The 14,193-nt window shown below is 35.0% G+C and overlaps 1 protein-coding gene across 1 annotated transcript in view; it reads right to left on the bottom strand.

Annotated features, from left to right (window-relative positions):
- The window catches only part of LOC125668321 (cell migration-inducing and hyaluronan-binding protein-like), a 28,147-nt gene extending 20,124 nt beyond the window's left edge, over positions 1–8,023 (bottom strand). The window contains exons 1-8 of the mRNA XM_056163739.1: positions 7,901–8,023; positions 6,881–7,106; positions 6,018–6,169; positions 4,752–5,028; positions 4,426–4,605; positions 1,819–2,037; positions 649–753; positions 413–549 (exon numbers count right to left, since the gene is read on the bottom strand). Coding sequence (XP_056019714.1) covers positions 413–549; positions 649–753; positions 1,819–2,037; positions 4,426–4,605; positions 4,752–5,028; positions 6,018–6,169; positions 6,881–7,106; positions 7,901–8,023 — 1,419 coding nt within the window. The remainder of the gene's footprint in view (positions 1–412; positions 550–648; positions 754–1,818; positions 2,038–4,425; positions 4,606–4,751; positions 5,029–6,017; positions 6,170–6,880; positions 7,107–7,900) is intronic.
- Positions 8,024–14,193: the final 6,170 nt, after the last annotated feature.

Genomic DNA, 14,193 nt, shown 5'->3' with positions numbered 1-14,193 from the left:
CTATGTGGATGCCATTTTATGTAAAACCAAGGATGTTAATATTGAAGATGTTTAAAACTCTTGATACTTTAAGTCTTTTGTGGTTGTTGAAATGGAGATTTGTGGTTTTTCTTTGAATATGTGTTAGCTGTGTATTAATGATGTCTTAGTATATATTGTATGAATTGCACGCTATTTTCAATATAAAATTAGATTGTCACTGACTATGTATAATAGACCCACCAAACGCAATGAAGCGCAAAACCCATGATCATGGCCACGTGGAATTGTGGGACTTTAATGGTCGCTTAGCAACAGCCCTGACCTGTTCATCATATTCAAAGTTGTAGACATAAGACAGGATAATGAAACACAGGGACTGAAGAGAACCCTCAATTCCGGGGACATGGAATAAAATTATCATTGTGCAAACCTTTACGTGTCCTCCCATTTGTTTTTTACCCGCGGCAGCTCCTCCTTCTATTACGATGTTTCGATTCATCAGGGCAACCTCACCGCGCATGTCCACGTTTTTATAAATTTCTCCGAAATGCATAAATTGTGGTTCAACTAAAAGACAGTGAGGCGATTCAATACTATTATGAAACAAACGCTACAAAAGCTTGATGTGATGAAACATATCGTATTGTAAACAAAGAAAAATCTTACTGTTCACTCGAACTTGCTTTGAGGTACAGGATGGGCAATCTACAATAGTCCCGAATTCCCTCTGTTTCCAATCAAAATCAGTGGAAAGGACTACTACTTTATCCCCTGTAAAAATTTAGTGTTTTGCATTTTAGTTTTACAGGGTGATACTTTGCAATTACTTTATTTGCATAATTATACAACTATCCAATATTTAACAAAATATGGCGGCATATCATTAAAACATTTTGCAATACCAATGCGGTTGTAGCGATTGTTACGTTTTTCAAGAAATATGAATTTTCCGAAATCTGACTGAATTTTATATCAATTTACCTTCAAACGTCGTAGTCGAAGCATTTATCTGTTACAAATGACAGTTTGCTCGCATTTAGTACATAACGTGTAAGAAGTTGTGTTTCCCGCTAATCCTAGTAGTGATTTTCGCTATCACTTGAGGAAGGTAGTGTACACAAAATGTTCACTTTGTCCGAAGTCTATAGATTTATATTTCTCAACTGATTACATACGCAAGGGCTTGTTCTGCGTATGATCAGTTTTCAAATCGAGACAGGTTACTGACAAACAAGTTGATGGTGCAGGGGTTTCAACAGTCTCGTTTAATGTCAACATTTCGCAAATTATGTGGTCGTTATAACGATCTAGTTTGCCAATACAACCTATCATTCATTGAGTCAAATGATTTTGAATACGGGTAGCTTCGTTTACCTGATCAAGATATAGGACTCACGGCGGGTGTGACCGGAGATGCTTACTCGTCCTAGACACCTGATCCCACTTCTGGTATATTCAGGGTTCCGTGTTTTCTCAACGCTCTATTTTATATTGCTTATAGGAGTTACGAGATTGATCACTGTTCATTATCTTACCTTTCATTAAAGTGAAAACTCCGCAAACCAGAAAATGAATTGAAACGTACGCAACGTGCCTCTCACATGACCTCGGCTACGATGCAACATGAAATCGACATTGGTTACCAGAAAAGATCAAATTCGTAGTAAATGATTCACTGCCCCGTCAGATTGTGAAGTGAATTCAATATTTTTGCGGTGTGTCGTTGAATTTCTTACAACATCAACGTATTTTGTTAAGGACTTTGTGATTACGCACTACGCTGTTATGCTAGTGCACTGTATGTCAGTGTGATTAGTGATTTATTATATATTCTACCTGTTCGCCATGTTTGTGCGTCATCCACGAGATGCAGCACTGGTATAGAATTCTCTGCGAGACTAGACTTCCCTCTAGAGTAACACTGTCCTCTTCTTATCGTGTGGACCCAGCTACGGACCCCAAACTTGATTCCGTTCTCTTCGTGGTAAAGTTCTGCTATACGAACCATTTTACCATCGTCATTCAGAAGAAGTTCCTGTGTAGAGGGATTGTCCCCTATATTAAAATAACAAATATTCAACTGAAATATTGCGAGTAAGTGTGCGGGGAGATATATGGTATGATCTGGGTTAACTCACTGTAACCACGAATCATAAATAAGCAGTTAAATAAACAGCCAGATCATACCTGAATACGACGGTAGGTCAAGACCCTATTTTTGTTACTGTGTTAATGTTTAATTGTTTAATTCTAATTGTCAGCAACAATTGGTGATTCTTGTTCGTTTGTTACTATCGTCTAACAAATCTGTATCAATGCTAGCTAATTTACCTGAACTAGTATTAATGCCACCATGTGAAGGTTCATGAATATATTGATTTTAACTAATCAGCCTAAATAAAAAATAATTTTATTTCGCCAAACTCCATTTTGAAACATTGTGTTTGCTTATTTCGTAGCGCATAACTAGAATTTTCATTCACAGTTCTGGGTATACACTTTTCGCATTTTGCCCAAAACTTTAAATAAAATCAATGTCCCTCAATGTTCAGGTACTACATGGATTTGGACTCTGACAACCGATGTATTTCTGATAATTCTGCAAGAGTGGCGACTTAACCAAGTACGAAATTCAGTGTTATAAGTTTCTTCTATTGATAATATATATTTCTTTATCATTAATTTTAAATTTTAAAAAGTTTATTTTTTTCATACTATAGTTAGACTTTTATTACAAATATGGATAATGTATGACTACTCAACACAATGAATAAGTTTAAGTTGAATCTGTATGCATTATCATGAAAACAACTCGTGGTTGTATTATTAATACCGGTATTCAAGTTCCGAGGGACCGCTTTTTACAAGGTGATTTGTAAAATCCATTATATATTGTCGATGGATACATGATCATAAATAACCATGTAATGATTACCAAAGGAAATCAGTTACGAGATGATCAGTGAAAGGACGATGAATTACACATAATAATAACACCTGATACTATAATCAAACATCCAGGAGTTAAGACAAGACGTGTTCATTAAATACTGATGCCCCCGTATGGCCAAGCCCTATGGCCATGAGGTCAAACATTTGGGTGTGAAAAAAGGTCTTGCCATAAGGAATAAACATGTGAAATATGAGAGTCTTTGCACTAACCGTTTAAAAGTTATCACTAAGGTTTAAAAGTTTTTTCAAAATAGATCAAAACACCAAGGTTACATGAAGGTATGATGAAAAGAAATTGCTAACAAAAGAAAGGTCTTATCAAAAGGAATACGCATGTGAACTATGTTAGCCTTATCATCCATGATGAACTAAGTACATGTAGTTCACTTTGCGTCAAATATAGGTCTTGTTCCTTTAAGGTAAGCCAAGAGTTCTTTTCTACACGCCTTTTAACTGTATTTGGTGCCGAAAGATACTTAAGCAGTTGCTGAGCACAGGGACACTAAATAACCAATCATTCAACGTTTTGAGAACAAACGACAGTGATTTAAGTCTACTAGGACAATTGACGTCCAAATTAGAGCTTTACCACTGAGACCAAACGACAATAGTCTGAGTGGGATATATGATGTCCAAACTCTGACTTATACATGTACCACCAAAACTTAATAACAAGACTCCAGTGTTGTTTTGAGAAATGTGTAGCAGGGATCTGAGTATCTTTCTCGACCACTAGCTCGGACATAGGCCAATCGCATGCCATCCTTATAGGACAAGCGCGAAATAAATGGTTAACAACTGTCATGTGGTTTGATTAGCAAATAAAAAAAAACATTAGGGGAACGCAAAAGTGGAAAGAACATATGATGGAATACCAAGGCAAAAGATGAAAAAATAGGTTTGTATCGTCCATCTTTTCTTTCTTTCGTTCTATCTTGCTTCTGTCTTTCCATTCTGCCGTCCTTCGTTTTTAGGAGTTTATTCCGCCATGTAAATCGCTCTTGCAAAACAATTCACTACAGAAACAAGCTTCCTTAATCTCTATCCGGTCAACTTTGGTCATATTTCTATAGTATTCTAATGATAAGTTAAAAACGCAAATATGTTAAAGAATTCAATAAAAATGTTCATTACATGTATCAACAAAAACATTCAAACTTGAATAGCGTATCTACATATGGCCTATAATTTTGCATGTAATAATCTGGATGAAATTGAGCATACCTGGAGCAAATAAGGAGTGATTTCAGGAACATATATCAAAACTTTGGTATGCTACTCACAAAACCAATTTCCTTTAATTAGAGTTCACCAATGTATTGCAAATTTCTATCTCAACACTGAGTTGCTAACAGTGCGAAAATTTAGCTAAAACACAAGAATTTGAAGATAGAAATGCCCGACTTTCGAGACTAAAACCCAATGCGACAAAATTTTACTTAATTAAGCATCACGCTCTTCCTGAAATTATGTATAAAATTTAATGTTTACCTTGTTTTTTGATAAGTGACCAAGCTCCGTGGAACTTGTAGTCTCTGAACTTCAGTGAAGTATTATCCACTGTTCCGTAGGCCCATTCCTCCAGCATGTCAAACAACCCCGACGGGTCCACTCGTTCCACCCTGAAACGTCTCTTCAATGCTAGTCCAATTATTTTTCCGGAAGGGATATCTAATAAATTGTAAGAATAGAGAGAATGGCTAAATAAATAACTTTGTTCAGTAATTGAAGAAAAATTGTAAATTTCAAAGATGAATTTCATACATCGATGTAGTATCGATACTTAAGCAATTAATTCTGTATGGATTGACCATTACCGTCAAGTACTTGTTTGGCGTTAGCGACGACGTCAGGGAAATCTTTCGCTTTTCCACTTGTGTGAACCAACTTAGCTGCCGATTCTAGAACGCCTGTGACTTCATTAAATACATAAATTACAAGTGCCCTGATGTTTTTCCCATTGTCGTTGTTGCCATCGTCGTCATCATTTTCATCGTCGTCATCATCATTTTCATCGTCGTCCACAGTGTCGTCATTGAGATCATTGTTTTCGAGATCACTGTTGTCCTGATTATTCTGCGATATTTCTATGTTCTGTATGTTGAAAGAATGGGAAAAGAGAAAAATAATACACTTTTAAAAAACCATAAATTTTGTACATCATCATTCAGAGCACTACCGTTTAAGGTTCAACTTGATCGATCCTCATGTGATGTCATAGGTTTTTGCAAAAATCTTTATAAATTAAACTTTGTGTATGATAGAAATATATCTTTCAGAGCAATTTTAATCACTGCATAAAAAAAAACCCTGGTAATCTATTGATACTAAACAAGTTCATATTTTCTATAGATAATCAATTCTTTATAATTAAAAAAATGTTGTCAAGGGCAATATGCTGGTATTTCTTCTACTGCATGTCTATTATGCATGGTTACCCTAATATCCATAATTAATGTATACAAATTTATGAATTAACAGGGTTTTTTTTAACTGTTGGCATTTAAAATTTGTAATTTCAATAAGTTTTTATCTATTTTAATTATTCTGTATAACGAAAATGTGTGATTTTCTGATGTTATAAAACATATACTTCCGTTTTTGTATGTCTGACATCTTTAAAAATGTGACAACATACACATTTTCTTTGGTTATTGATTAAATTCAACTATATTGAATGGAAATTAATATAGTTTTTGCACTTTTAACCAATAATATTGATAAGTCATATGAGGATCGATCCACCTTAAAAGCAATCATAATACGTCTTTGAATGGAGTTTTATTTATTTGTCTGTGCAACAGTTTGCAGAAAAACAAAACATATTGATATAGATTTTTTAACATATATTTTGGCCATCGATTTTTTCATATCAAGTAATTATGATAGGGTTTTCTCTGTTCATTTCAGTCCTAGCTTCAGGGCATTATTACCAAAATACACGTTTCCAGTATTTATATTAGTCCAGAACATTGTACATGTATTTTCAAAGAAATACAAGGTCGTTTAAAAACTTGGAATTGGTGTGATCCCAGATATCCAATTACTTAACCGATGATGAAAAACACCGGCTCTAAACTCACCTTTATGTTGGAAATGTAGTCGACTTTATTGACATTCCTTGTTAGTTTTGTCCAGGGGAGGCGATATTCACCGTGGACTTCCAGGACTCCGCCAGACGCCAAGCCAATGAACTTTTCTCCAAAACCCGCCACGGTATATTCTCCCAGGTTACCTGTAACACGATACTCCTGACCATTTCATCCATAATAAAATCCTGCTATTGTAAGTGATTTATGTATTTGTTGCTGTTTTGTGTCGTATGCACCATTATTGGAGTTTCTTCATTTGCTTGTCAGTAAGACTAGTCACAAACACCTTTGAAGTGGCAGCAAAATTAAATTTCGGGTAAGGTCAAAGTCTGGATCTCAGTGATTAATGAACGTATAGACCAATTTATAAGACTAAAAATTAGGAGGCTTTTTCGGTCGTCAAAAACCGTCAGAAGCCACGAAGCAGTCAAATCTTATTTTTTGTTATATTTCGTCATGGTATGTGTATCATACTAGCATTTCCTTAAAAAATGAAAACCCCGAACAGCCGTCCCGTTTACATGTATATCTATACACAAGCACATTACTTAAATCGAGAAATACTGATTGTAGAAAAATTTTAGTTTTTAGTATACATATACATGTAGTATATACTTTACAAATATTTCTGAGTATATCATAGCTTTGACGATTGTATCATAGCTGATGAAAACGAAAGAGATATACGTAATGTGCTGTCGGATGATACTTTCAACCTTTGTGTTCGTTGATTGCATATTGCTACAACACGTGTGGATGAAATTGTAAAATATTGCAGATATCAAATTCAAAAGTGAAACTCGCTTGAAACGTTTCAGTTATCAATGACTAATGAAATGATGCCGCTGCGTTACCCTCCAGTGTTATGTGAAGTTTCCCTGTGAACGGGCAGTCTTCTGATCCCACGTGCATCTCTCCGCTGATCAAAATGTACTTCACAGTCAGACTTATATCCTTCCCGTCAGCCACCACGAGTTTCCCGCCAGATTTTATAGTGATGGAGTCAAGGCGAGGAGGTGACGTATCCAATATAATACTGTCGCCGCTCTCTATGACCAGGGCGTCTCCCTCTTGTGGGGGCTGATTTAAAATAGTTTAATTTGTTAATTTTTGAAATCCTGGTTTCCAAAAATATTCAACCTTAAGTGTTTGCATCGGTTTTGTTTTTATGCATGATCCACACTGCATGTATTTTGATTTTTTATATGATCCAATTAATGTCACTTTTTCTTATTTGATCATCCCGTGGGGATCCGGGTTAGAATAGATCTTCAGTACCCCCTTGCTTGTCGTAAGAGGCGACTAAATGGAGCGGTCCTTCGGATAAAACCGCAAAAACCGAGGTCCTGTGTCACAGCAGGTGTGACACGATAAAGATCCCTCCCTGCTCAATGGCCATAAGCGCCGAGCATAGGCCTAAATTTTGCAGCCCTTCACCGGCAATGGTTACGTCTCCATATGAGTGAAATATTCTCGAGAGGGACGTTAAACAACATTAAATCAATCAATCTTATTTGATCGGACTAGTAATCAATGTAGAAATCAGCTTGGAAATCATGTATGTAATAGAGGGCTGCGTTCACAGATCGCTTGCAAAAGTGATAAAACTGTCCAAAATATAACACGATTCTAATCCACCCTTCAACACATGTGATAATCTTGCATGTTATATTTGCCAACAAACATTGAACCATGGGAGATATTGTTTTCCAATATTATCATTTTAATCGGTAGTAAAACTTTTCCTTTTTGTTCGCAATATAATGATATGATTACCAGAATGTTTGAAATACACACAAATATGCAAAATTATTTATTAAAGTTTTTAATTCATAGGAAAACTTTAAAAGTTATAAAAACTTTTCAGATTTTACCTGTCCATTCCATGTTGCGTCATCTGACCATTTTGAAAGCTGGGGACTTTGGTCTGGACAGTTCTGAGAGGCCACAAGGCCAAAGACACAATATATAACCAAAACCCAGCCTTTCTTCGCCATCTTTCGCGAGGATAAGACAGCGTCTTTCGAGCAAGGGTTATATATACATGTTAGCCAATGGGACGATGAAGGCAGGGACCATTTATTCATGTTTACCCCCCGAGGAAACTCTTTAACCTGAATCGCTAATAAATTAAAGGTTCAAATTCACTGGTCGTTTGATTTTATGTTCGATAGATATTCAGTATTGATAGCATAAACATAACGATTTCTCGAATTAGAATTTTAAAATCAATTATAGGAATAGAATTTTTTATAAATCCATGTAGGCTGTAGTGGTACTGTTAGCTTCGAGTGACACCAAACTAAAGATAATTGATGGCGTTTGCCATTACTTACATGTAATGAATTTAAAAACATTTCACTGATACATATCAGCAATTTAAAATTATTTAATATGGAAAAGATGAAAGGAAAACAAATTGGCCAAATGGTTTAGATGTTTTGATGGGTTTAAAAGTTCAATTTCAAATTACTGAATGCGGGAAATGTTCATATATTTGTTTGCTGGCTGTGTGGTTTTATTATTTCATTGACAGAGTTTTATCTAAACTAGCTACATGTAGCTTGTCGGTAGATTCAACAGATTTTATTTTACATGTAATGCATGTACAATATTAAATGAAGGTACCTATACGACGATAGCATTTATAAATTATTTTGTCTGAAAAATTATATCTCCCTCTCCCTATGAATGATACTGATATATACATATATGACCAACGTCACGAGAAAAGGGCCTTATCTTTACACGTCACGATTCACAGGAAACAACGTCAAAGTTCCTAAACTTGAAACATCAAATTGCGGCAACAAAAAAACATTGTTGGTTGCATTTGCTTACACCCTCAGTGGCACCGGTGCATTGTTTATATAAATAATCACATGACATTTCCATTTTTTATTTCATTTATTTGCTCAAACCATTCAAAATGGTAAATGAGGTACATAAGTATGGTTTTATAATTACATGTATATAAACAACATTACCAAGGGTACAATATATAATACATGCATATATATGTTCATTAGCACAAAATAGAGGCGGGGCATAATGCATACAAAGAGATTCGGACATTTATTAAATACACATGTTAGGGAGGACAACAAACTAACTCCTGAATTTTAGAAATAAATGTACATAGTTTTTTTTAAAGAGACACTACAGCTCATTTTCCACATTTTAATGAAGTGTTTTTTAAACCATATATTGATAAAATGATAAAATTCACATCGATACTGACAATTTTGAATATTTGGGATGCATCAATTTACTCTCAACTGCGCGTTGAAGATCGTCCGGAATTCAAAGGTTTCTTCATGCTGACTCGGGACTTTTGAATGCTTATTTACACCACGTGGTTTTGAATGACAGCAAAGGTGTTGTGTAGGAAATTATCTAAATTCCCCTTCAAGGGGGTCCACACTCACCTTTCAAGTACATAAGATTATTCCCTGCTCCTTATAATAACTATTAAATTATAAATAATTATTTCAACAGAAACCCTTCCATGTTCCCATTGACCGATGTTTTTACAACTAACAGGTGTCGTGTTCAGATTAGAAATAGCACGTACTTACTTTTAAACGTAGTGTCTTCGCAGCTAGTCTCAATGGCAGATTTAGGGGGCCAGTATCCCCCTCCCTTTTCACGCCACAGATTGTGAATGAAAATCAAAATTTTGCACCCGAATGGCCGATTACTTTGGTTAATCTTTGACTTTCACACCCCTCTTCGGAAATCCTAGATCCGCCACTGAGTTACATGCGTTTCTCCGAGCTCTCTGTTTTCCAACGGTCATACTGATCCCTAGGTAAATTTTATTTCACGCATGAGTTTTATCTCATTCTATTTTTACCTCTTTTCTCACAGAATCTGTCAAAATGCTAGATCTATCAACTACACTTTCTCTCACTGGACGACATGCTGCACTATTTACTGTCTATGCGCATGCGTCTGAAGACTAAAAGAAGGAGACTCGATATTTTTTGTATAGGCCATCAAAAAGTATTAATTTTTACGTTAAAACGATAATTTTTAACTTTAGATAAGTGTTATTTTCGTAAAGTTCATACTTTCAACAATGCAACAAAAATTGAGAAAGCGCTGGGAAAATTGTCATTTCATGATTTTTGCGCAAAATGAGCTGTAGTGTCTCTTTAAATGTTTTAAAATTTGATGTCATAAATTCCAACATAGAATATATATATGTCTGAGAGAATTCTAGTTAGCTATTACATGTCATAAATTTCCTTGAATGGATACAAATAATAGCACAGTCTCAGTAAATTGGTTTAGGTTTTCAACAGAAAATACTATACACCACTCAAATTTGTTTATATATTGAGTCATACCAATATTATCTAATTATCTTAGTGCATATTGTTTTTAGTATTCATGCACTTTTAATCAATTTTACATTAGATATACACATATATTTATAACCATAGTATTTGATTTATCTCGCACATATAGATCTATGTACAATCCTGTATACTTGTAACGTACATACATGTACATGTAAAAACTAATTTATAGAACCGATCTACACTCGTACATGTGAGAACTAATTTACACAATCGATCTACACTCGTATATTGAGAACTAATTTATACAACCGATCTACACTCGTACATGCAAGAACTAATTTATACAACCGATCTACACTCGTATATTGAGAACTGATTTATAAAACCGATCTACACTTGTACATGTAAGAATTAATTTATAGAATCAATCTACACTCAGTACATAACCGCTACATATATTTCTTTTTACTATTGCATGACTGGTGTTTACGCTGTCATATTGTAAAAGATTGTAACCATATTCATAAAGCAAAGTATGAGAGAAGGATGGGACTGTCAACAATTTATGCCTTTTTTACATTAAGATCTGCTGTTTGTCTTAAATGTGAATTTATTCAGTGGCCGCTGTCTCAGAGGAGGAAAAACTTACTATAAACGTCTAATGGAAATTTCTGAAGGAACACTCATATACCAAAATTAAACTTCTTCAAACGCTTTTAAAACACGCCATTTACCGCACCATATGTGACTTTGCTGTATTTCAGTTTGAATGGGTTTTTTTTCCATATAAATATATTCGATGCCGCGTAACGGACGTCGTCTCAGAGGAGGAAAAACGAACTATAAACGTCTAATGGAAATTTCTGAAGGCACAATTACAAACCAAGGTAAAACCTTCTTCAGACGCTTCAAAAGACATTCAAATTACCACACCGTGTGTGACTTTGCTGCATTTCAGTCTAAATGTTTTAATTTACACCATTCGTTCTTAACTTGAAAAAATATTTACATTTTCAACTGTTTTCTCCTATGAAAGGTGAAGATAACGAACAGTGATCAATCTCACAACTCCTACAAGCAATACAAAATAGATGGTTGTGCAAACACGGACCCCTGGACAAACCAGAGGTGGGGATCAGGTGCCTAGGAGGAGTAAGCATCCCCTGTCGACCGGTCACATCCGCCGCGAGCCCTATATCCTGGTCAGGTATGGCGTTTCATACAACTGTCTCCTTGGAAACAATGTTGTAAATTGTTCCATCCATAGAAAGAGAACACGCACTAATGTCCGTAATAGCTCCAAGTGACTGAAAAATTTAAACCGTCTCTACTTTCATTTAACACAGTCATTTTCATCGGTGCCACTAACTACCCACATTGACATCATTATTATCAATCGTCAAACACCTGTGATAATGTGATTTAGATAAAAATAGACATAATAAGACATTTGTATATTTATAAAGACTTGTTATTAACATAATTTATGTACTATAATGAATCAATAGTGATAAATATTAGTATTTGAGTCTCTAAATCGTTATGGGTCCTTCCATCTCTTTTGGGTAATTAGTCATAACTACCGTTCATGGTGGGGATTGTGAAAGTACAGAGGGTTTAAAAAATTTCAGTCACTTGGAGCTATTACGGACTTCATTTTATGAATTGGGGTAAGAAATTCATTTTAGAAATGCTATTTTATGCTGCACATTCTATTTGATAGCTTGTTGCAATGCTCAAACACTCTGTGTAGTCGTATAGTGTCAGGGCCCAGCTAAAAGTCAACCAAAAAATAATAGGCATTTTTCCGAGTTCATTTCTGCATATCTTAGGAAGTATACGGAATTTCGGGATGAACTTTGGTAGTAATGTAGATTGATTATGTATGAATAAATTAAAATACAAAGTATAACTTTATATCAATTAATTTATTGTTTTTACATCGGCTAACTTGGGTACCCTATAGTTAGAGTTCTATACCTTTACTCTTTATATAGTAAATTCGACCCCAAGCGATGCAATTGCCTGTGATTCCAACTAAATAAATACAGCTTCAAATGAATTGAGCACATTACCTAGTCTACATTTCTTTGCAAAGTAACCTGTTATTTTCTTCATATTGGCAGGATTGGGAAATCAATACTTTCACATGTTACAGCTCAGGATAGGAATTGCAGAAAAAAGTTAATGTCTTTGACATATGTAACAGCACAACTTTTTTGTATTTGCTATAGAAAGTAGGTGGCGTTTCTGCACAAAGTAAAGGTGGAAGGGGCATAAATCGCCAATCGGCAGTTCTTATGAGAACCCTGTAGTGGTGTATTCTTCTAGGGACTTTGACTTGACAAATCAGAGTCAGCTAAATAAAATCCAAAGTAGCTGATTGATAATATGCATAGAGATATACTCACAGGTAAGGCTATCAAAACCACGTTTGTGCCATGCTGTATCTACTGCACAGGACATTCTAGTTCTGGATTTAGTTGGAAATTTGGACATAAGCCTCATCCTGCACTATAAAGACCCAGGTCATCAATTTCCTCTCCCATCCTTTCCCGTGCATGACTTGATTCCTCATCACCAACATCTCTATTTACAAAGGGAACAGTAATGGTTGTAAAAATCAATCTAAATTTATGTTATTAATTTAAAATGATATATCCTAATTCTCAATGTATTATCATTAATAGTTGAATAGATTATTCACTTATAAATACTGATTTCTTACTCCATTTCAAGTTGGAAGGAATTCGTTGCTGCCTTAGTCATAGAGGACTTGGCGACTGACTCAACAAAAATTCCTGAACGCCTCTCTATCAACTTCAATTTTTTCTGACTGATAGGTTTCAAGTTTGATGCAGCCAAAACATTATTCACCCTGTCTGGACCACCTAATCCATCAATCAGCTGAAATAATAAGTGAAAATATTAGATTTATCAAAAATTGTTTTTATATAAGTGAAATGTGTAAATAAAGCCATATTCATTAGTGTGTTCTAATCTATGCATTACAATAGAGGCAAAACGTATAAAATATTGGGTCAACTTTCCTGTAAAACCAACAACTGCATATACCTCATCAATTGTAAACAATGTGGACAACAATATGTTGGGGAAACTACAAACATCAGACTTAGGACCAACAACCACCGATCAACCATCAAAACCAAACGCGTGACCGAACCCGTAGGAGAACACTTCAACAAAGAAGGTCACATTTGGCAAGACATGCAAGTGGTTGTTATTGACCATAACCCAATATGGACCGATGCAGAGAGAAAGAGCACAGAAAAATCCTGGATGCATCGTTTGAAATCATTCCGTCCAGGTGGAATGAATGATTTCACGTGCATGAATCTATGATAAACCTTATTTAAAATCAGTTTTCACAGCCTAATCGCCAAAATTCACCCGATAAGATATCTTATTTTGTATGATTAATATAAATACAATTCGTTTCCCTCGTTTCAAGGCTCTGACCTTGAGTTCCTTAATTTAGCCATAACGAGGATTCCCAAAATTGCGATTATTCTTTGAGCTTCAATACTCCCTAATTATGTTAGAACATCATAAGAAATCATTACAATTATGAATGTATATAGCTCTCTCTCTCTCCCTTTCATATTCTAGTCTCGACATTGCGGCTTTTATTCTCTTTTTTTTTTAAATAAAGGGGGGGGGTGATAATAAGAAAAAAAATGTATTGACCTTGAAGACTAGTATATCACCAATATATCATATTGAGACCTCTAAACTATGGTAAAACATTATTCTAAATTAACATAAGTTCGGATTCGCATAGCTCTTTATGTTGCGATATCAGAATTTCTAGAATGCGGCTTTAATTTGTAATGTATGAC

The sequence above is a fragment of the Ostrea edulis genome, chromosome 4, assembly GCF_947568905.1.
Source record: "Ostrea edulis chromosome 4, xbOstEdul1.1, whole genome shotgun sequence".
In the NCBI taxonomy this organism is placed as follows: Eukaryota; Metazoa; Mollusca; class Bivalvia; order Ostreida; family Ostreidae; genus Ostrea; species Ostrea edulis.
Note: the sequence above shows the minus strand (reverse complement) of the source record. Positions and strands in the feature narration are given on the sequence as shown.